The sequence below is a fragment of the Hemitrygon akajei genome, chromosome 4 (assembly GCF_048418815.1).
Source record: "Hemitrygon akajei chromosome 4, sHemAka1.3, whole genome shotgun sequence".
Lineage (NCBI taxonomy): Eukaryota > Metazoa > Chordata > Chondrichthyes > Myliobatiformes > Dasyatidae > Hemitrygon > Hemitrygon akajei.
The window spans coordinates 155,678,631-155,703,107 of record NC_133127.1 but is presented as its reverse complement, the minus strand read 5'-3'; the positions used below and the strand labels follow the sequence as shown (position 1 = coordinate 155,703,107).

Genomic DNA, 24,477 nt, shown 5'->3' with positions numbered 1-24,477 from the left:
AGTATGCTTCTGAGATAAAAGGTGCAACTATCAGAACCACAATTTGTTGTTAGCTAACAGGTTATCTATCTAGTCAGTATTTCAGGGAAGTCTGTGAGATCTTCATGTTGTATTTTGGCTATTATAATTTTCTACAACTGTGACCACACTTTCTGAGGCATTCTGAGATTGTGAAAAGGAAAAACTCTTACATGTCACAGTAAGCAATTTTAAATTACTTTTAAACTATAAGGCTCCCAAACTACAACCTATTAATACAGTTTCCACTTTGCAAATTTTTAAAGGATGCCCCTACAATCTCAAAGCTTGGAAAGGATACAAATTTGCAATCTGATACATAACTTGAGCATTGTTCCTCATGATTGCATGGAGCTTCAAGAAACAATCCAAAGCTTCATCTAGTCTGTTCAAATTCCTGTATGTAAGACCTGAATTTAAAAAGGAGGTGAATATGAAACATGGGGAAATAGCAAATTCCATGCAACCATTGAACATTGAGATAATTAAAATAGACTGAGCTTTCTGAAAAACATGATAAAGGCATTCTTGTTCCTATTGTTAAAAGGAATTTAATCCCATAACCACTCATACCATAATCATCCTAATTCAACAATATCATTTTCAAAGAGTGCAGAAAATGTGATCTTGCAGAAAGTACTACTGTAATGCATGGACTATCTACCGGTCTCCGAAAGTTTATCCACTCGGTGCCTGAGACTAATTCAAAAAGCATGTCGTCACTTCCTCACCCTTTGTGGGCATGGTGAGCAATGACAGAGGAGCTGGACCAGCTGGTGAAAATGGAGGACAGAATACATTTTCATATTACAAACATTATTATCAGCATGTATCAATGATTGACATAGCTGCATTTCTTTGATGTTAATACTACAACCAAATAAATATTAACCTCCCATTTACCAGACAGATTTGTATTACATTAATATTCTCTGTCTCAATACACTGTTGGAGCAATGTTCCCTTTGCCCATTTGTATACTATGAATGTCTATATTATCATATAGTACATCAGAATCTTTGGTTTGGGAGTAAGAAACTGGATTCAGTTAGCATTTTTACTCAATGTGCAATATAACTGGACTGTTAATGCATATTTTTGAACTAGGATTTTTATCATATCTACATTATTTATTTCTAATCGACAAATAAAATATTAAATGCAAGATAAATGAATCTCAATATTAATGGCAGACCTATACTTATTCACATTTGCAAGTGAAGATTTCAATCAGATTGTAGATTTGGCAATTTTGGTTAATGGATCTTGGATAATACAGAATCTGAGGCCACAAACCAGGCACGCCCAGGATCCTCTTCAGTTTGCGTATAAGGAGAAGGTGGGAGTGGAGGATGCTATCACGTATTTGCTGCACAAATCACTCTCTCACCTAGAGGGGGTCAGTTGTGCTGTGAGGATTACAATCCTTGACTTCTCTAGTGCCTTTAACACCATCCAGCCCAAGATCTTAAGGCACAAACTAACGGAGATGGGAGTAGACTCTCACATGGTGGATTGGATAGTGGACTACTTGACAGATAGACCTCAGTATGTGCGGTTGGGAGACTGTAGGTCTGACACAGTGGTCAGCAGCACAGGGGCGCCGCAGGGAACCGTACTCTCTCCGGTCCTGTTCACCCTGTACACATCAGACTTCCAATATAACTTGGAGTCCTGCCATGTGCAGAAGTTCGCTGATTACACGGCCATAGTGGGGTGTGTCAGGAATGGACAGGAGGAGGAGTATAGGAAACTGATACAGGACTTTGTGATATGGTGCAACTCAAACTACCTGCGTCTCAATATCACCAAGACCAAGGAGATGGTGGTGGACTTTAGGAGATCTAGGCCTCATATGGAGCCAGTGATCATTAATGGAGAATGTGTGGAGCAGGTTAAGACCTACAAGTACCTGGGAGTACAGTTAGACGAGAAGCTAGACTGGACTGCCAACACAGATGCCTTGTGCAGGAAGGCACAGAGTCGACTGTACTTCCTAAGAAGGTTGGCGTCATTCAATGTCTGTAGTGAGATGCTGAAGATGTTCTATAGGTCAGTTGTGGAGAGCGCCCTCTTCTTTGTGGTGGCGTGTTGGGGAGGAAGCATTAAGAAGAGGGACGCCTCACGTCTTAATAAGCTGGTAAGGAAGGCGGGCTCTGTCGTGGGCAAAGTACTCGAGAGTTTAACATCGGTAGCTGAGCGAAGGGCGCTGAGTAGGCTACGGTCAATTATGGATAACTCTGAACATCCTCTACATAGCACCATCCAGAGACAGAGAAGCAGTTTCAGCGACAGGTTACTATCAATGCAATGCTCCTCAGACAGGATGAAGAGGTCAATACTCCCCAATGCCATTAGGCTTTACAATTCTACCGCCAGGACTTAAGAACTTTTTAAAAGCTATTATTAATGCTTTTTGAGATAGTGATTTAGATGCATATCATATTTTTTACTGAGTTAATTATTGTATGTAATTAGTTTTGCTACAACAAGTGTATGGGACATTGGAAAAAAGTTGAATTTCCCTATGGGGATGAATAAAGTATCTATCTATCTAAATAGACCAATAAAAGAAATCAATAACATGATGTATTATTTTATTACTCTATGATATGATTAGCTCTAATGCAGTACAGAACCAAGATTTAAAGGGTATTCATCAGAAAAAGAAAGTTCAATTCCATTAAATATTTTATGGGCTTCATGAATACAGAAGTTGCACAAGGATAGAATAGTGAATACTTAGTCCATTCAGTCTAAAATTAATGACAAATCTCCAGTTAAGGACTGATATCTGTACAAGAAAAAATGCACAAGATCAAATAATATGCCAAATTCCACTTAATGAGTCCAGAAGCCACTTAGGCTGTTGATATTAAATCAATGGGTAATATTTTACTGAGCAGCTGCGATTTATGAATGTAAGAACATTAATGTTTCAGAGCCAGTAGTTTCACAAGGTTTTTCATAACAAGTAATAGAGATGCTACATGAAAAAATGTAACATGAAATCAATTGCTAACATAGATCGATTTGTTCTTTTGTTGGGGAGAATATAATTTAATTTTAATCGAATTTGCTTTCATAATTTAAAGTTTACTCCAAATGACAAGAGTGGGTTCAGCAAGATGTAAATAGATCTGAATGAACTGAGTTGATGTGCTTAGCAGAAACAACAGTATTGAATGCATGAAATCACATAAATTCCAAAAATATAATATTGTACAATGAAGATCTTGCATTAATGACATAGAAAGTTGGTTGATATTAAATGCTGCCTGACCTGCTGAGTTCCTCCAGCATTTTGTGTGTGTTGCATTAAATCTTAAATATCTTTTAGAAGCTTTAAGGTTTCCCATTCTCTACAAGTGAAATTAAGTTGTAGCTCACCCAAGTTATAGAGTGCCTCAGTAAAAGATGAATCATTCCGCAGGGCTTCCTTATAAAATTCAGCTGCTTTCTCAAAGTCACCACGTGCAAAAACACAGTTTCCTTTATTAGTTAGCGCTGCTGGGTTATACCGATCAGCAACCATAGCAAGGTCTGCATAACGGTCTGCTAGCCCAAAATCATTTTCCTACACAAATCCAATGAAATTGAACTTTATTTTACATAAGCAACTTATTTCATAATTTATCCAATTTCTTTAGAAATGATAAACAGGACATTAGTAAAAAAAGTAATATTTTGCATTAAATTAACAAAAATAAACAGGTGAAAAAAAACAATCGATAGCTTTAATTTTAGATTCTCAAGAAAATGTGTAAGGTTAAGTCTCTGCAGTCATTTAAAATCAGTATCCTTCTCTGACTTCTTCCCAACAGCTCAACTAGACTTACGTGAGACTCCAGTAGCTACAAAGGTTTACTTCCTGTATTAGATGATTTTCAAAAAAGCATTGAATGTGACCATAGAAATAATCAAGACAGAGGTAGTTTCAGTTACTTTGTCCAGTGATGATGGAAATGGCAACAATGAAAACGCAAAGACAGGAAATGCAAAAATAATGGACTTACATTATCTGCTTCTTCAGTTTGGGATGTGTGGTTCAGTTAAAATAATACATGTTATATTTACAAAAATAATCAACAATTGAATCTGTAATCTTCTGTGGCTATGCAGATAATATAATTCTAAATGATGATTTAAATTCAATGAACTAATTGGAGAAATGAGGCAATTTGAAACATGCGTAGCTTTCTTTGGCCAGTCAATTAAAAAAATGGGCCAAATGGAGCTGCCTGACAGTGAATGGCTTGAGGTAGATCCTCCAGGAGACCTCTAGCAGTTAATAATTCATGGCTCAGTACATTATGGCTTCACACAAATTTTTGAATTGATCTGGAGGTCAGATTCCAATGCATTTGAATGGAGTCACTGATTCTACCGAAAGATGTACGGTAAGTAGAAGTAAGGATTTCAATTGTTTTACATTACTTTAAGATTTTAAATTATTTGCTAGTTCATGTTTAAAAGTCTCTGGTTGTCAAGAACTTCTGCAATAGGGCTTCCTCTCTTGGAAACAGACTATCAGTTGTTTGGCCTTCTACATTGAGAAAAGGTAGAAGTAAGGCCCTTGGACACTGCTGGGGCAAGTTCAGCACAATCTATTTCATTACACACTTAAGTACATGCAGAATTGCAGGAAGCATAAATCATACAATGCATGAACAGCAGAGAAAATATTTTATGTGAGGTTTCTGATATTTCATGTGGTAGTGTATTTGCTTAATAATTAGAGTACACTATAGTTCTAAAATAGAACCATAGAACACTACAGCTCAGAAAAGACCATTCATCCCTTCTAGTCTGTGCTGAAACTTTATTCCACTGGTCCCATTGACCTACACCCAGTCCATAACCCTCCAGACCTCTCCCCATCCATGTATCTATCCAATTTATTCTTAAAACTTAAGAGTGAGCCCACATTTACCATGTCAGATGACAGCTCGTTCCACACTCCCACCACTCTCTGAGTGAAGAAGTTCCCCCTAATATTCCCCCTAAACCTTTCCCCTTTCAGCCTAAAGCCATGTCCTCTCGTATTTATCTCTCCTAATCTAAGTGGAAAGAGCCTACTCGCATTTACTCTGTCTATACCCCTCAAAATTTTTTACACCTCTATCAAATATTTCACATTCTTCTATGCTCCAAGGAATAAAGTCCTAACGTGTTCAATCTTTTCCTTAACTCAACTCCTGAAGACCCAGCAACATCCTAGTAAATCTTCTCTGCACTCTTTCAATCTTACTGATATCCTTCCTATAGTTAGGTGACCAGAACTGCACACAATACAAATTTGGCCTCACCAATGTTTTATACAACTTCACCATAACATCCCAACTCCTATACTCAATACTTTGATTTATGAATGGCAGGATGAGTTCATCTTTCAATACATACCAAAAAGTAAAGGAAAGAGAGGTTTGTTGCAGCTGCGCTCTTAACCCTGCTATCCTTTTTCTCAAACATTTTCAGAGTCTCCACAGCCTTTGAAAGAAGAGTAGAAATTAGTTTGTTTATTTTAGCAGAAGCACATCTAAGGCCTAAGAGATCCAGTTATGTTTCTGGTAATTTTAGTACATTCAGAAATGATAAAATATTCTCAGCAACACCTTAAACAACATTTCTTGGAATTCTGCCTAGCATTCCCAGTTAATCACTCAGACTTGTCACTGATCTATGTGCCATTTGCGCTTACCTTACCACCTGTACAGAACCACCCCATGCTCATCAACAAGGCCCAGCAATGCAGCAAAGCCTTCTGTAACGTAAATCCATCACTGGGCTTGCTGGAGCAAAACCATACTGAAAAACACTGACAGGGAATCAAGCCATCACAGCTCAAATAACTACCAAAGTATTTTAAAGATTTAAAATATCATATTAAAAATTAAATAGTTATTTTTAAATTACAATCTTAAACCATTAGATGTAATATTTTAAAACATTTTGATGAACTCATCAATTCAGAAATAATACAATAATATTCCCTCAGTTTTTCCACAAAATGAACAGAAATGCTCGTGCCAACCAAGTCGAACCTGATGCAGGCCGTTCAGCTGGATTCTCCAGAATGTCACATTCTTGTGTTGGATTTCATGACAATCCAGAGGCAGCACACTCAATAAAGGCCAGCAAATGTCACAGGCAACAAGTTTTGGATTTCTGTTTTTACACCTATGCATAGGTCAGGAAATTAAAAGCATTTCACACAGAATCAATGAATCCTAACGATGCAGAGGAACCCATCGCTACCGCCTACCTTCCCTACGTTTCTAGTTTCTGGCAGGATTGCCAGGATTCTGAAGAAATACCAGATTAATACCATCCACAAACCCATAATGAAGCTCAAATTGCAGCTCGTGCAGGTCAAAGATGATATGGATCTCAGGTCGACTGGTGTTTACAGGATTCCCTGTGAATGCGAACCAGTGTTTATCGGCCAGACGAGGCCCACGGTGGAAATGTACATCAAGGAGCACAGAAGGTGTATCTGTTTGGGTTACCTGGAGAAATCAGCAGTAGCAGAACATTGCATTTGCAATGGCCGTAGGATTGACTTCGACGGCACAAAACTACGCCAATGGGTTTTGGGACTACCCCGTGAAAGAAGCCATTGAAATAAAACCAGAGGAAAAGACAAAGGTTTCACTCTGAATAAGAACTGGAATTCGATTATAAGCAAGGTGGGATAGCAGAAAGCTGATTGAATGACGACGAATCAATTAGGAGAAATAGATGACGGGTATATATACCACCAGACTAGACATGCCTAGGCATCATCCTTGATGAAGATGGCAAAGTATGCCAACAAAACGTCAGTTAAAGTTGATACTTGAACCTGGCTGGAAGCCCAAGAACAGTTCATTCATAGAACCAATATCAATAACCATACAATTTGTAAATTCTGATGATAGAGGTTGAAACACTCTGGCCCAGCATTGACGACACCTAACAGGTACCAGAAAATCTGGACCACTGAGATTTTCCTTGATCACCTCCCTCTGAGCAGGAGAAATGTTCTTTTGAAGTTCAGACACTCTTCAGGTCATGTAAGGGTTCTGAGAACTGTCCATAACCCAAAGTTTCCATCCATGTAAATCCTGCCAGCTGAAATCACTAGTTGGGTGAAATCACAAAAGTTGCACTAATAGGTTAATTAGCTACAGATTGGTAAACTGTGTGGTAGTGGATCTTATTTACTGTACTGCTGATGCCAAACAACAAATTTCATGTCATATATCAGTGATAATAAATCTGATTCTGATTCTAGTTAGTTAGTGTGGTTCTAAACTTTAGATTCAAAGCGTGCTGCACTACAGAAGTTGCTGAATGACAAAATGCCAGGCTAGCGAATTTGAATGTATACAATGAACTTGCCTTAACTTACAAGCAATTTTGTTTTAAAACCAAACAATACAAAATTCATCAGAAACCACTCTGCTTCTTATGAAATGGATGTCAGATTTTAGTTAACATAACATTTTATACATATGTAATACATACATTAAAAGAGGATCAATGACTTGACTGAAACAATGGGACATAAAGTGATTTTTAAAAAATTAGGATACTGTGAAAATAAATTTAGTACTCAAGTTGAGAATGTTATAAAATTCTTCCTAACCTCCATTCAGATTCTTTCAAGTTTCAGTTTAAAATATGCAGATACTAACTATAGTAGCTTTCCAAAATCATCATAGTGTCACCCACCTTGTCATACTGCGATGTCAAACAGAATAAAAGAAATCAAAGGAAGACCAAAATGGTTGCAGAAAATGAAAGAAAAGATTGATGACAGATATGAAATGTAAATAAACATACAGACATACTCAATGGAAAAGAGAAATTGTGAAATCAATAATGATCTAAAGTATACTACTGGACCAAGCACATTCATACTTAAAATCAAAGCAATAATTAATATTTTTTATATATCAAAAGGTCCTAATCATTTGTGATATTAGTTTTGAACAGTCATCCAAAAGGTAGCGATGTTAGCGATGAGATAGGGTAGGAAGTTAATCTGAAAAATCATACAAGTAGATAGAAGGTGGCTTTCACCTCCAGGACGATGAAAGATAATCAACCTGAAATGTTAACTCTGCTTCCATGGATGTGATCCAACTTGTTAAATATTTTCAATATTTTCTGTTTTCATTTCAGCTCCAGAACAAATTCAAATCAGGCCCTAATAATGTAAAATTCTTGCTGATTGTGCATAGTCTCAATTTACCTCTCAGTAAGCATAAGCCAACAGTGTTGCTAATTTGACAGCATCAATCCTAAAATGATAGTCACACTTAGAATAATTTGCTGAGGGGTCACAAGTGTTAAATCTATTGTTGGACTAAGGCAAACATCACTACGTATCTTATTTCCTTGTGCTCAACCTAGTCCTAGAGTAACTATACTTACACTGAAGGCTAGAAATCTGTTTCTAACACAAGGCTGCAGAATAAATCTGCACTTTTTATAGGATGAAAATCAGGCCAGTTTTCTATCACAATAAATATAATGGAAATCAGTCACATGATTCAATTGATTAGATTAATGCCCAAGTGTGATTAAATCTTTCATATGGTTATGCATCGCTAAAATTTGTGCATTACCAACACTAGCTTCCAATATGTATGAAAACAGAAGTCTTGGACACAAAGAGATATTGCAAATAAGCTGCAAATGCATAAAAGCAAAATTGTAGACATAGAGAATCATCATGATTTGATCATAACAAATGGGTCTATGTGAGAGATTTAAATTCTATTGTAAGAATTCAATAACTCTGCTACGTATGGTCCCGAGCTCGCTGCAAAAGGAAGAGGGTTGGATATGGGCTAATAACCTTATTCTGTAAAAACCCAGTGCTACAGAAATGCTAACAGACCTCATCCCTGGGAGAGAAAGGGCCTTTGAAGATGGGCTACACCTGGGGACAATCTGAAGACTGACCCAGGACAGAGGGCTCCAACAAGCTGCTGTTGGCAGCCTATGCCCCAGAAAGGATAATGGAAGAAGAAAAAGCTGTTCAATGCATTTCAGTGCAGTGCAGAGAAAAAGTCTTGAGTTAAGCTTATAAATAGTTTGTCTGTGCAGGTGCTAATAAAATATTCCTTAGTATTAAAATGCCTTATTTACCTCTTAATGTGCCATAAAGAGATAAACTGCTCAGTTTTATTGAGGACTTTTCTTCTAGCTAAAAAAATAGCTGGCAAAAGCACCATTAAAATCTTATGGTCTCTTATTGTCAGTTATGGTAGCTGTGCTCTTGTGCTTTTTAATGCAGAATCATGTACCAATAAACAGTTTTAACAATGGTATAATTATAAATAGTGAAAATGCTATAAAGTGTCTACAAAAGGATATTGATAGTGTAAGAGAGAACAATGTGGGAAGATGTGCAATTCTATATTTTGGCTGAATTTTTAAAAAAATACATATTACATAAATGGTGAGAGATTTTAGAGGGTAACATTTCCTAATACATGATAAATAGAAGGCTATGCAGGAAGGAAGGATTAGATTGATCTTGGAGTAGGTTAAAAGGTTGGCACAAAGGCCTGTACTATATTGAACTACTTGATGTTCTATGATTCCTAAAATGATAGAATGCAGATAGAGCATGTAATTATGACAATTAACAGAATATTAAGTTGATAATTAACATTAACATTTGTTTAAGTAGGGAGGTTATGCTTTTGTTATATAGGGCAGTGGCAAGACCACATCTGCAGTACTGTGCACAGTATTTCTCTCTCTTTTTAAGCAAAAGTGATAATGCATTGGAAGCACATTATTGCTCAAGTGTGATAATAGCCCTCATTTGGTTTTACACTGCTAAGATCTGTGCATTACCAACAATAGCATCCAATGTCTGATGAGAACAAAATCTCAGGCACAGTCATTTTGCAAATAGGCTGCAAATGCACAAAAACAAAATCATTGTTAAAAATAAAGAATCATCATGACTTGATAATTCTTTAATTTTACAATGATTTTATAGAGATGGATAACTAAATTGTTAATGGGAGAGCATAGTTTGTTTCATAACACTGCTATCAGTCTGAGGTTAGAATAAAGGCAATTTGACTGAAAAATACAAGATCCTGCGAGGTACTGACAGCATGGATGTAGTGATTTTTCTTCTTGTGAAGAATCAAAAACCAGTGTTTGCCATTTGAAAATAAAGCTAAATGTCTTTGGAACTCTTTTCCTCAAAGAGCAATTGAGGCAGAGTATGTCAGTGCTTTTAAGGCAGAGGTAGATTGATTGCTGAAACGCAAGTGGCAAATATGTTAAAATAATGTGCTCAGATTCAAAACTGGAATCAATCGCTAAAATAAAGTGTTTATATCATTCCTAATAAAGCAGTAATAATTTAAATTAATCTGACTCAACTCAATTCTATCAACTTAATGGCAGTCCTGATACAGGAAAATAAGCAGTTATAATTTGCCACATTTACCGTAAAATCCTCAAATAAATTTTAAGAGTAATAGACAAACCAGCAAAATTAAAATGGTCAATACATAAAATTGGTGGTGCATTCTGATTATTCTTAACAACTTTAGTTCTTCAAAAATAATTAAATTTTAAACAATTTCAAACAAGAATCTCTTTGAAGAGTTTGCAAGAATTCAACTGAAATAGCAAAGTTACTGATACCTGGTTAAAATCCCTCTGTCTCAGGTAAGTGATGGCTTTATTAATTTCTAGGTCATTAGCTAGCTCAACATATTGGGAAGTCTTGACCATTTCCACACACCTGCAAAAATTAGTGATCAAATATGAGTTACTTCAAATCCAGATTCTTCTCATATATTTCATCTTAGAGGGAAGGGAAGAAGAACAAGGAGAAGATATATCAATCACTGTGGAAGTGTCAGCACCAGAGCACAAGATTATTTTTATTTTGGTATGACTCCATCTCAGGGTTAGTATTCTTAGGTTTCCCACTAAGTAATGCTGTGTTGTGAGGTTTTCATGTACATCATTTCTATTTTCCATATTAAACATTCAATTAACTTATGGATGAGGATTTCAAACAATTGTCAAATTATGATTACGTTGTGTTGAGGTGGGCTATGGCAAAGTTGGTTAGCTGAACATACAGTATACTTCACAAGAGGAGAGGAAAACAGTCCAGAAGCCATTTGTGGTGTGGCACACTGACTTCTACCCTGCTGAAGACAGGTGACAACTCTCAAACACCTACTCATACTACTCCTCGAGGAGGACCCACACACCACACCATCAGAAAACTGTCTCTGACACTATTGTTGCCTCATCCACTCTGGAGAACTCCCATCCACTGCCACAAAACTCGTAGTACCACTTCCCTGCATTTCTAACTCCGACCCAAGATCCACAAACTGGACTGTCCCAGTAGACCTATTGTCTCTGACCGCTCCTACCCTACAGAACTCATGTCCTCATATCTGAATTCCATTCTATCCCGCTTGGTTCAGTCTCTTCCCACCTACATCTGTGACACTTCTTGATCTCAATAATTTTCAATTTCCTGGCACCATCAGGAAGGCCCCAAAGCTCTTCACTTCACCAACCAATCCCCCTCCCCCACTACCCTCCTCCATCAGGAAGAAATGGTCCTCAAGCTGAACTATTTTCCTTTGAACTCTCACACTTTCTCCAATCTCAAGAAAGTCACTTGCATGGGCCCTAGCTACACCTGCCTCTTCATCAGCTATGTAGACCAGCCTGCGTTCAAAGCCTTCCCCGGTTATATTCCCCAACTCTTCCTCCACTACAGTGATGACTGCACTGGTGCTGCTTCAAGCACCCAGCTGAGCTTGTTGATTTTATTAACTTTGCCTCTAACTTCCACCCCGCCCTTAAATTCACATGGTCCATCTCTGACACATCCCTCCCCTTTCCTTATCTCTCTGTCTCAATCTCTGGAGACAAACTGTCAACCAACATCTTTTATAAACCTATTGAATCCTGTAGTTATCTCAACTATACCTCTTCCCACTATATTGCCCATAAAATACTGCTCTCTTTTCTCAGTTTCTCCTCCTCTGTGGCATCTGTTCCCAGGACACAACTTTCCATTCCAGGACATCAGAGATGTCCCATTCTTCAAAGAACAGGGTTTCCCTCCCTCTACATTGATGACGCCCTCTCCTGCATCTTCTCCATTTCCTGTACATCCACATTCACCCCAGCTTCTCGCTGCCATAATAATGATAGAGTCCCTCTTGTCCTTACCTACGTAAGGACCCATCAGATTCTTCACCCGCATTATCCTCCACAACTTCTGCCATCTTCAAAGGGATCCTACTGCTAAACGTATCTTTACCTCCCCCCACCCCCCAGCTTTCTGCAGGGATCACTCCCTCCACGATTCTCTTGTCCACTTATCCCTCCCTACTAATCTCCCTCCAGGCACGTATCCCTGCAAGCAGCCAAGTTCTACACCTGCTCATGCACCATCCCCTCACCTCCATTCAGGGTTCCAAACAGTCCTTCCAAATAAGGCTACACTTCACTTGTGAATCTGCAGGGGTTGTCTATTGTGTTTGGTACTCCTGATGTGGTGTCCTCTACATTGATGAGACCTGTCGTATATTGGGAAACTGCTTCATCAAGCACCTCCGCACCATCTGCCACAAGCAGGACTTCCCAGAAGCCAAGCATTTTAATTCTGATACCCATTCTCATTCTGACATGTCAATCCGTCTGGGTACCAGCCAACCTGATGGCATGAATATGGATTTCTCCTCCTGGTGAACAAATCTATTCCCCCTTCCTCTATTTCCTACTTTGACCTTTCACTTCCCACCTGCCTTACTTCCCCCTGGATCCCCTCCTCCTGCCCTTTCACCAACTGACCACTCTCCTCTCCTATCAGATTCTCTCTTCTCTAACCCTTGACCTATCCCACCTACCTGGCTTCACTTACCACCTTCCAGCTACCCTCTTTCCTCCCCCCCTCCTCGCCTTTTTATTCTGGCATCTTCCCCCTTCCTTCTCAGTCCTGAAGAACAGTCTCAGCCCAAAACATTAACTCTTTCCTCTTTTCCATTGCTGCTGCCTGACCTGCTAAGTTCCTCCATCGTTTCATGTGTGTTGCTTTGGATTTCCAGCATCTGCAGATTTTCTCATGTTTGAGGAAAACAGTCCAGTATTTATTAAAGCTCATGATCACTGGACATCAGCTTTCTAACTATCAACATGTTCAAATCATTGTTCATAGAAAATGATTTCATTTCATTATTGAATTTTAGATATAAAGTATTAGAAATTTACCATGGAGGACATCATATAACCCAGTATGTATGTACCATCTAAAAAGTATCATTCTAGTTTTTGGTCCACTACATGTTACGTAATTTCAAGTGCATCCCACATATTTATGCCTGTTTCAAACCATCACTTTCTGAAATATATAAAAAAATCCTAAGCTCTGCCTCGGCCCTATCAAGTATTCCCTTAACACCCTGTTTTGTTGTTAAGGGAACCTGGCCCCTCCAATCTATTTTGGCTGGGCTCCTCATTATTTCATCCAGCTCAGCTAAATTTCACTTCAGTCTTCTCCATTCTATAGAAAGCAATCCCAGCCAGTCAAATTTTTCATCATGGCTAAAGTGCAAAGAGCAACTGAAATACCAGTCCAATTATGGTCCATAGCCCTGATTGAGATTCTTGGGTTTGCTGGAATTTCAGAATGCTAACCAGTCTGAGCAAGAGTATTAATAGGTGTGTTATCAGGATTTACTTACAGCTCCAATCCACACCATTAATCAAAATCTAGGAACTCAATGTTTGCCATTCCCATTCTGGCAATATGTGCTTTACACACATAGAGTAAAATCTGTTACATAAGTGCATTTTACCCAAAATCAATTCATCTATTACAAATTCCACATATTGCAACTTTTAACTATCAAGCACTACAAAGTGCTTTAAATAGCAAGTGCCTCTTCTCTTGTAAAATAATGCAACTTTTATATTAATGAGACCAATGCCTTGTATTTGAGAGTAAATATTGATGTTTAGCTTATTCAGGTTTTTCAATATAATGATCTCTTGCAGTTATTTACTTACAGTAATCAGTCTAGAGTACTAAACTGAATTGATTTTTCCTACCAGTCATATCCAGCAGCGAAAGATGGTTCAATTGCAGGTGCTATCAGCTTAGCTGCAGTCATAATAAATCTCTCTGCCATTGCCTTCCTGCAAAATTACATATTTTAGAACATAATTACTTTCATTTCTGTAACATAATCTCTAAACATTGTAGAATAATCTAAAAGGGTTCCTTAAGATTTCTTTCTAAATTTCATGTCAAACTCCTCTAAAAGGAAGCCACAAAACTGTTTCTGAAAATGTGAGCTGCCCTGCATTTGACTTCCTTTCAAAACAATTTTTGTACATGACTTCCATACAGTAATGTGGTATTAATATATAAATATTTACAAAGGACTATGATCTGTTTTCTACAGAACAGTGAGCAGTTTGTCCATTCAGTTATCACCATATGGTATAAGTGACAAATACACTGAAATGACAATCTTGTTGTGATTTCATTGAATTTGGTCATTATTCCCTTATTCCAGAGTTAGCACATTTAAATATGTTAATTTTCAAAACAGATGTACACTACCGTTCTCGCTCCATTTGCCTGAGTGGATCATTCTTGATAGCTTCAATTACTAGATTCATATGTGGATCATCCTAAAGAATTTGAAAACAGTTTTCAAAGAAACATGTTTGATTTGAAATAGATGCATGCTACATTATAAAATGCTACTTATCACAGAGTAAAATAATTAAGTCAGGAGAAAATTCAGGGATGCAAATTTTAAGAATATTAGTGGGTTGTTTATCATTTAGCTTGTGGTTGTAAGGGAGAATGGAGAGGTATTTAAAAATACTTCACTCCCTTAAACAATCAGAATTGTTACAGTGATCTTGCACTGTTTGCATTAAAATATATAAATGCTGAGAAATAACTAGAAGCATAGGTTTTGACAAATCGGGAATTCCTGTTGAATGTTAAGCAAATCAACTAGTGTTTTCTAAATACACCCACAGCTCCTGCTTTATCTATTCTACTACTTATATCCTAAAAAATTGTCAGACATATATTTGCATTGAGTTTGCCTAATACTATTATTGTTTTCTAAGAGTGCTGCCATCACTTTAAAAAAAATATTGGTCTCTAGCATTTAAGCCATATATTTCCCTGGTCTATATTTTCCTATTTTTTCCATATTTCCTTTGTTTTTTGAATAGTGGTTATGTTACCCGCAACTCTACTGAAACCATTCTAGAGTCTACAGAACTTTGGAAAATGACAGTAATGGATCTGTTACTTTTAGGACAACTTGTTTAAGTAATCTGTAAAGTAGATTATTAGGTCCTGGTGACCTATTATTAATCTTGTCCATTTTCATAATACTACTTTCTCTATTAAAATTAACTGAATTCAGTACCATTTAATGTAGTTAGTCAAATCACAAGACTGGACAGAAGGCTATGAGATATTGTAAATATATCAACTCCAGAAATAATGTGACGCCTTAATCCCCTTGTCTCTAGCAGGGTGGTCCATGGCTCACCATGGTTGGAGCTGCAGCTCACAATAAATTTCAACAAGGCTGTCCTTACTGTAAAATAGACAGCTCATCTTTCCTTGTGAGACCCAGATATGAAAACCTATCCTTCAACACTTTGGCTGAAAGGTGTTCCCAAAGGCAAAAGCATGTGAGCAGCACAAGGTCTTTGCCATGTCAACCTTGCAACTTGAAATAACTATAGAAAGAGCCACACAATTGTAGAAATGCAGCAACAGGCATGAGAAATCAGTAACAATCAATTGTATACAGCTGCTGATTCCTTTAAATAGTAAAGTCAAGGGATGGGAGTTCTTCCTGCTGATGAATACATGCATGATCATATAAAGTTAAAGGAGTACCAAGCTCCAAAATGCTCGACTGTGTCAAATCAGCACTCCACATTGATTTGCTTGGTTTCTCTATTTACAGTGGGAGTGCACTGCATGTACTAATGTGATATCTGTTTCATTATGACTTACATATGCATGGCCCACTTCTAAAAATCCCATTTACCTCAATTTCCCATTACAATTATTGGAAGAAGTCTAATATTTGGTTCATATATATGGCTTATAAAAAATTTGGATTTGAGAGTACTTTTAATCAAGTTAATTTTAATGTGCCAAGATTTACTAAATTGGCGACTAACAGAGAAACCAGACAATAGTTATGAAAAATACATTTACTTGTGTATGTCGGGCTATAGAGCAGCACACGTGCTTTCTAAACTGCTTCTAAAATTCAGTTTCATTGAAGTTAAAGGAACTGAATTTGGAGTTGGAGTGGAATGTACAGCTGTTAGTGCATTTAGTTGACAGGGAATGAATTTCTGGGTAAATGCTTTTACAGTGAAGAATAAAATAACATAGGAAACTATGCAAACTAGAATAGGAAGGAACAATCGAAACAAGAATAGGAACAGATAGAATGTCAAATGAATGAACTACATCTCTTGAGGGAAAAGAGAGGTATAGGAGAAATATCTGCTAATAAAATAGTCTTAGAATAGGCTTCATACTGATCAGACCAGACAAATAACTCATTCTCTAATATTTCCTCTAATACATCCAAATCTCACTGCCTATTTATTAAGCACCTTAAGAAAATATATGGGTTTTGAAAATTGAATGACTAGATGTTCTGCATCAACAGCACTGAATTAGGAAAAGAAAATAAGCATTATGATCTGTCATCTCATGTTGGATCTAAGGGACATGAGTAAACAATGAACAAAAGAAAAATTTAGGTAAATAAATATGCTCACTCCCTTTTCTTTATTATTTAAGTTATAAATTGATACTACAATGATAAAGTGCATGCATTCAAAGGTTCAAGATTAAAATCAGTCAATAATTCTAAACTTAGTAGCATTCACAGAACTCAAAATTTAAGATGCAAGTGCTGTAAGGGCTTTTCCTGTAACATAAATACAATTGACCTATGAAACAAATGCACTTAAGCAGCTGTTTAAGAAAAGGCATGGGGTCTCAGAGGGGACCTAATTAATCCAAACAACTGCTTGGCAGCATTTAATCATGTATGTAGACGCCAAAAGCCTCCATAGCTTGACTTCCAAAGTCGGTAACTTCAATTTGAAATCACTCATTACCATTTGTCCTCTAGTTTCAGAGTACATCCAACTCTCTCAAATATCAGCAAATATCCCACTGCATCACCCACAGCTGCAAATTTCCTGCTTTAGAAAGACAGGAACATTCAACCGTACAAAGCACAATGTCGATTTTGAACAGAACCTACTCTATTAGAGCTCTTGTGCCCTCCCCCTCCCCCCACCCTCTATACCACTTGCAGGGACAATGTAGATGAGGAATTCAGATAGAACGCGGAACAGAAAGAGCAACATTCTTGATTTGTTCTGATCTTTTACCAATTGAACACAGTAGAATAGGGCATGGAGGGCTACTTTCTAATGCAAACCTCAGCCTGATGTTATTAGCAAAGCTATAACATTTTGGTTTTATATTAGGAATAATATGCATGCAGTTGCTTTATTTAAATTATTTCTCCATTATTAAAAACTAATATCCTGATGAAGGGTCTCTGCTTGAAACATCGACTACTTACTCTATTCCATATATGCTGCCTGGTCTGTTGAGCTCCTCCAGCATTTTGTGTGTGATCCTCTGTTAATTTGTCTTGTCTAATTAGAAACGTATAAAGCCTACAGCACAATACAGGACTTTTGGCCTATAAAGCTGTGCCAAATATGTCCTTACTTTAGAAATTACCTGCGGTTACCCATAGCCCTCTATTTTTCTAAGCTCCATGTACCTATCCGGGAATCTCTTAAAGACCCTATCATATCCACCTCCACCACCGTCGCCAGCACCTCCATCACCGTTCCACACACTCACCACTCTCTATGTAAAAAACTGACCCCTGACATCTCCTCAGCACCTATTTCTAAGCACCTTAAAACTGTGCCCTCTCGTGTTAGCCACTTCAGCTCTGGGAAAAAGGCTCTGACTATCCACATGATCAATGCCTCTCATCATCTTATACACCTCTATCAAGTCACCTCTCATCCTCCGTCACTCCAAGGAGAAAAGGCTGAGTTCGCTCAACCTATTCTCATAAGACATGCTTCCCAATCCAGGCAACATCCTTGTAAATCTCCTCTGTACCCTTTCTATGGTTTCCACATCCTTCCTCTAGTGAGGCGACCAGAACTGAGCACAGTACTCCAAGTGGAGTCTGAGCAGGGTCCTATATAGCTGTAACATTACCTCTCAGCTCCTAAACTCGATCCCACGGTTGATGAAGGCCAATGCACCGTATGCCTTCTTAACCACACAGTCAACCTGGGCAGCTGCTTTGAGCGCTCTATGGATTCGGACCGTAAGATCCCTCTGATCCTCCACACTGCCAAGAGTCTTACCATTAATACTATATTCTGCCATCATATTTGAGCTATCAAAATGAGCCACCTCACACTTATCTGGGTCGAACTCCATCTGCCACTTCTCAGCCCAGTTTTGTATCCTATCACTGTCCCACTGTAACCTCTGACAGCCCTCCACACTATCCAAAGCACCCCCAACCTTTGTGTCATCAGCAAATTTACTAACCCATCCCTCCACTATTCCGACCTCCATGCAGAATATGACCTGTCTACAACCACTCTTTGCCTTCTGTAGGCAAGCCAATTCTGGATCCACAAAGCAATGTCCCCTTGGATCCCATGCCTCCTTACTTTCTCCATAAGCCTTGCATGGGGGCACCTTATCAAATGCCTTGCTGAAATCTATATACACTACATCTATTGCTCTACCTTCATAATGTGTTTAGTCACATCCTCAAAAAATTCAATCTGGCTCATAAGGCACGGCCTGCCTTTGACAAAGCCATGCTGACTATTCCTAATCATACTATGACTCTCCAAATGTTCATAAATCCTGTCTCTCAGGATCTTCTCCATCAACTTACCAACCACTGAAGTAAGACTCACTGGTCTATAATTTCCTGGGTTATCTTTACTCCCTTTCTTGAATAAGGGAACAACATCCACAACCCTCCGATACTCCGGAACCTCTCCCATCCCCAATGATGGAAAGATTATCACCAGAGGCTCAGCAATCTCCTCCCTCGCCTCCCACAGTAGCCTGGAGTACATCTCATCTAGTCCTGGTGACTTATCCAACTTGATGCTTTCCAAAAGCTCCAGCACATCCTCTTTCTTAATATCTATATGCTCAAGCTTTCAAGTCCACTGTAAGTCATCCCTACAATCGTTAAGATCCATTTCCATAGTGAATACTGAAGCAAAGTATTCATTTAGTACCTCTGCTATCTCCTCCGGTTCCATATACACTTTTCCACTGTCACACTTGATTGGTCCCGTTCTCTCATGTCTTATCCTCTTGCTCTTCACATACCTGTAGAATGCCCTGGGGGTTTTCCTTAATCCTGCCCACCAAGGCCTTCTCACGGCCCCTTCTGGCTCTTCTAATTTCATTCTTAAACTTCTTCCTCCTAGCCTTCTAGATCTTGATCATTACCTAGTTTTTTGAACCTTTTGTAAGCTTTCCTTTTCTTCTTGACAAGATTTACAACAACCTTTGTACACCATGGTTCCTGTACCCTACCATCCTTTCCCTGTCTTATTGGAATATACCAATGCAGAACTCCACACAAATATTCCCTGAACATTTGCCACTTTTCTGCTGTACATTTTCCTAAGAACATCTGTTCCCAATTTATGCTTCCAAGTTCCTGCCTGATATCCTCATATTTCCCCTTACTCCAATTAAACGCTTTCCTAACTTGTCTGTTCCTATCCTTCTCCAATGCTATGGTAAAGGAGATAGAATTGTGATCACCATCTCCAAAATGTTCTACCACTGACAGACCTGACACCTGACCAGGTTCATTTCCCAATACCATATCAAGTACAGCCTCTCCTCTTGTAGGCTTATCTACATATTGTGTCAAGAAACCTTCCTAAACACACCTAATAAACTCCACCCCATCTAAGCTCCTTGCTCTTGGTAAGTGCCAATCAAAATTGGGAAATTAAAATCTCCCAATGCAATCACACTTATTATTACACCTTTCCAGAATATGTCTTTCTATCTGCTCTTTGATGTCCCTGTTTCTATTGGGTGGTCTATAAAAAAAAACACCCAGTAGAGTTATTGACCCCTTCCTGTTCCTAACTTCCACCCACAGACACTCCGTAGACAATCCCTCCATGACTTCCTCCTTTTCTGCAGACGTGACATTATCTCTGATCAGCAGTGCTCCGCCCCCACCTCTTTTGCCTCCCTCCCTGTCCTTCCTGAAATATCTAAAGCCTACGAGCTTTCTCTATTTGTGAGCCAACTGCCTCTTCCTCCGTCTCTTCAGTTCAGTTCCCACCCCCCAGCAATTCTAGTTTAAACACTCCCTAGTAGCCTTAAGCAAAGTTCCCTGCCAGGATATTGGTCCCCCTGGGATTCAAGTGCAACCCATTCTTTTTGCACAGGTCACACCTGCCCCTAAAGAGGTCCCAATGATCCAGAAATCTGAATCCCTGCCCCCGCTCCAATCCCTCAGCCACACATTTATCCTCCACCTCATTCTATTCCTATACTCACTGTCACGTGGCACAGGCAATAATTCTGAGATTACTACCTTTGAGGTCCTGCTTCTCAACTTCCTTCCTAACTCCCTGTAGTCTGTTTTCATGACCTCCTCCCTTTCCAACCTATGTTGTTGGTACCAATATGTACCACGACCTCTGGCTGTTCTCCTTCACACTTCAGGATATCATGGACGCGATCAGAAACATCCCAGACCCTGGCACCTGGGAGGAAAACTACCACCCGTGTTTCTTTCCTGCATCCACAGAACCGCCTGTCTGACTCCCTAACTATAGAGTAATTATTATATAACTATAAAACCCTAACTAAAGAGTAAGTATTGGAGAATTTGAATTAAAAAGTGATTGAGTTATCCAGAGTAGACTGTGAACATGAATAAAATACAAATAAATGATTAGTAGAGCCTATGTAATTTCTCTAAAGTGATATCAAAAATATTTTGACAAAACATTTACAAAACATTGAAAATTGCAAAATGAAACTTTTGAAAATGAAACAATAACATTTCACTCACTCCAATACACAGATTAATAGCTTTACAGATATCAGCAAATATTATTTATTGCTACCACAGCAATCCTACTTAAAAGTAGGGCCAAATATCCAATTTAGCCCACAGATCTTGAATGATAATCCATGAAAAGGCATTATTTCCATTTTTTACATTCATAATAATTTTGATATTTTGCAATGCAATCCTGCTCAGTTTATCCAGATAATCAGCACACATTCAAAACCTTATTATCACTTAATACTTAACGTACTTACATTTGGTGGAATGTATTTGTCATCTTCATCAATACCAAGTGGGACCATTATCAGCTTCTGGAATGCTTTCTTCATCTTTTCACGATCACCAATGGCAAAGTAGCACAGAATCAGGTTAAAGCTGGTTTTTAAGTTTGGGCTTTCACTCACAATATGTTCAAAGGACGTAATTGCATCAGAGTACTGTCCCATTTTGACAAAAACGACACCAATGTTCTGCATTATTTTAATCCTGTTCAAAAAGAAATATTGTAATACGTAGAAACATATTAATTATGAATAAGTAACAATCAATATTAAATTACCATTCAGTATTGCATATTCTAACCTGCAGGAGCTTAAAAATGTTACTAAATAAAATAAAATCCTGTACAGTCGGCCCTCCTTATCCACGGATACCAAAAAACGTGGCATCTCAAGTCGGTGGACTTTAGGACCTGGCGGAGCACTGAAGCTTATTTAACCTGTCTCAGTGCGGTGGATTAAAAAAAAGGACCCGGCAGAACTCAGGACCCGCCACCCACAATGTTTCTGTTCTGGGAAATTATCACAATTGAAAATAAAGTGGAAATAATAAAGCGATCGGAAAGAGGTGAAACATCATTGGTCATTGGAAAAGCGTTAGGCTAGTCAGTCAATGATCGGAACAATTTTAAAGGATAAAGTGAGAATAATGGAGCATATGAAAGGCCCTACCCCGATGAAAGCTACAATTATTACTAAGCAATGCAATGGTTTAATTATTGAAATACATACGTTTCTTAAATACATACATTTTATATGCATAGAAAGGTAAAATATATACTATATACTAAGACAGACATTTGACTAACTGACGTTAAATAATACCGGATGTACCTGTTCCGACTTAGAGAACTTCGGGTTTTCTTTTCAATTCTTGATTCACGTTAACCTATGCACATCCTCCCATATACTAGATTACTTATTATACCTAGTACAATGTAAATACTATGTAAATAGTTGTTATACTGTATTGTTTAGGGAATAATGACAAGAAAAAAAAAGTCTGTACGTGCTCAAACAGCAAGTGCTAGACAGAGAGCTTCCAGGTTTTCCCAAACGCGGTTGGTTGAATCCGCGCATGCGGAACCCGTGGATAAGGAGGGCCGACTGTAATTAGCTAAAAGTTTGTACCTGACATTAAATTATATTTGTTGTTTGAACTAGCAATCAGGTAACATAGCATTAAGGAAGCTCCCTTGACTTAATCACTGCTTTTAAGTTTTCAGCTGTTCATCATCACTAGATGAAGTTTCATTCAATTATTGGGAAGAACGAGGCAATCACCTATGGTCTCCTTCAGAGAAGTCTTTTCTTGCCACTGAAAGCATCCTTTTCCACACAATCAGCAGAACCAAATCTCCTGTTTGCATCTGGGGTATCATTTCAGATTCCTAGGAATGCTTTCCAAAAAATATTTGTAGAATAACCACCAACTTCCATTGTGTGTTGCACAACTCTGATGTGTTCTGCTAAAATCTTGTCTTTCCTTTCTGTAGATTTTAGTATTCTAATGTACTCCTGGCCAGTGTTCCACATTGTATACACCAAACTGAGTGAGCCCAAAGATTGCTGCTCCTGAACTAGCATGAATCATTTACTCATCACTCTTGCATTCAATGATTTAGACTGGGTCCTAGTTCTGCAAATTATAATTGCCATAAGACAAAGGATCAGAATTAGTCCATTCAGCCCATCGAGTCTGCTCCACCATTTGATCATGACTAGTTTCCTTTCCCTCTCAACCCGCTCCTGCCTTCTCCATTGTATGTTCTTACTAAACTAGAACTTATCAAACTCTACTTTAAATATAACCAATGACTTGGTCTCCACAACTGTCTGTGGCAATGAATTCCATTTGCTATTTTCAGCCCATTTTCCCAGCTGGTCCAGATCACTTTGCAAGCTTTGGTAGCCTTCCTTGTTTCCCTCTACACCCCCAAGCTTGGTGTCATCTGCAAATTTGTTAATCTAGTCTATTGCATTATCATCTAAATCATTAATATAGATGATAATCAGAGAGACAACCATCAACTACCACTCTCTGCCTTCTTACCCCAAGGCAACATTGAATCCAATTGACTATTTCATCCTGAATGTCAAACCATTTAACCTTCTGCACCAGCCTGCCATGCAGGGCTTGGTCAAAGGCCTTGGTGAAGTCTATTTAGACAACATTCAATGCCTTCCCTTCTTCAATTTTCTTGTTAGAACTCCATAAGATTTGTTAGACATGAGCTACCACACACAAAGCCATATTCACTATCAATAATCAGTCTCTTTCTATCCAAATACTTATACAAGCCAGTGCTTAGCATAATTTCCAGTAATTTACCCATTCTGGATGTCAGGTCACCAGTCTAGAATTTCCCAGCTTATTCTTAGAGACTTTCTTGAACAACTGAACATCATTAGCTACCCTCCAATCTTCCAGCACCTCACCTGTGGCTAAGGACATATTAAATACCTCTGACAGTGTCCCTTTAATTTCTGCACTAGCTTTTCACAAGTTCCAATGAAACACCTTGCAGGCATGGGGATTTATCTACCCAAATTTGTCTCAAGACAACTTCCTCTTCTGTAATCCAGAATTGGTCCATGACCACACTATTCTATTTTTCTTAGTTCTATAGACTCTGTGCCCATCTCTCAAGTAAATACAGATGCAAAAAACTCTTAAAATATCCCCCATCTCTTTCAGCTCCATGCATAGATGACTACACAGATCTTTAAGAGCTATCCTTTTGCTATTAATATAGCTATACACTCAGTAGCCACTTTATTAGGTACTTCCTGTAGCTCATCCACTTCAAGGTTCAACATGTTGTGCATTCAGAGATACTCTTCTGCCCCATCCTGATGTAACCCATGGTTATTTGAGTTACTCCCACTTTCCTATCAGCTTGAACCAGTCAGGCCATTCTCCTCTGACTGACAAGGTATCTTTGCCCGCAAAACTGCTACTCATTGGATGTTTTTTGCTT

General features: G+C 38.3%; 1 protein-coding gene across 3 annotated transcripts in view; it reads right to left on the bottom strand.

The window, feature by feature from the left end:
- The window catches only part of ift88 (intraflagellar transport 88 homolog), an 86,915-nt gene that overhangs the window by 24,174 nt on the left and 38,264 nt on the right, over positions 1–24,477 (bottom strand). For all 3 annotated transcript variants that reach the window (XM_073043694.1, XM_073043692.1, XM_073043695.1), the window contains 7 exons: positions 21,473–21,704; positions 14,648–14,718; positions 14,131–14,217; positions 10,687–10,786; positions 5,422–5,508; positions 3,409–3,595; positions 320–428 (listed from right to left, as the gene is read on the bottom strand). In XM_073043694.1, the coding sequence (XP_072899795.1) occupies positions 320–428; positions 3,409–3,595; positions 5,422–5,508; positions 10,687–10,786; positions 14,131–14,217; positions 14,648–14,718; positions 21,473–21,704 (873 nt within the window). The remainder of the gene's footprint in view (positions 1–319; positions 429–3,408; positions 3,596–5,421; positions 5,509–10,686; positions 10,787–14,130; positions 14,218–14,647; positions 14,719–21,472; positions 21,705–24,477) is intronic.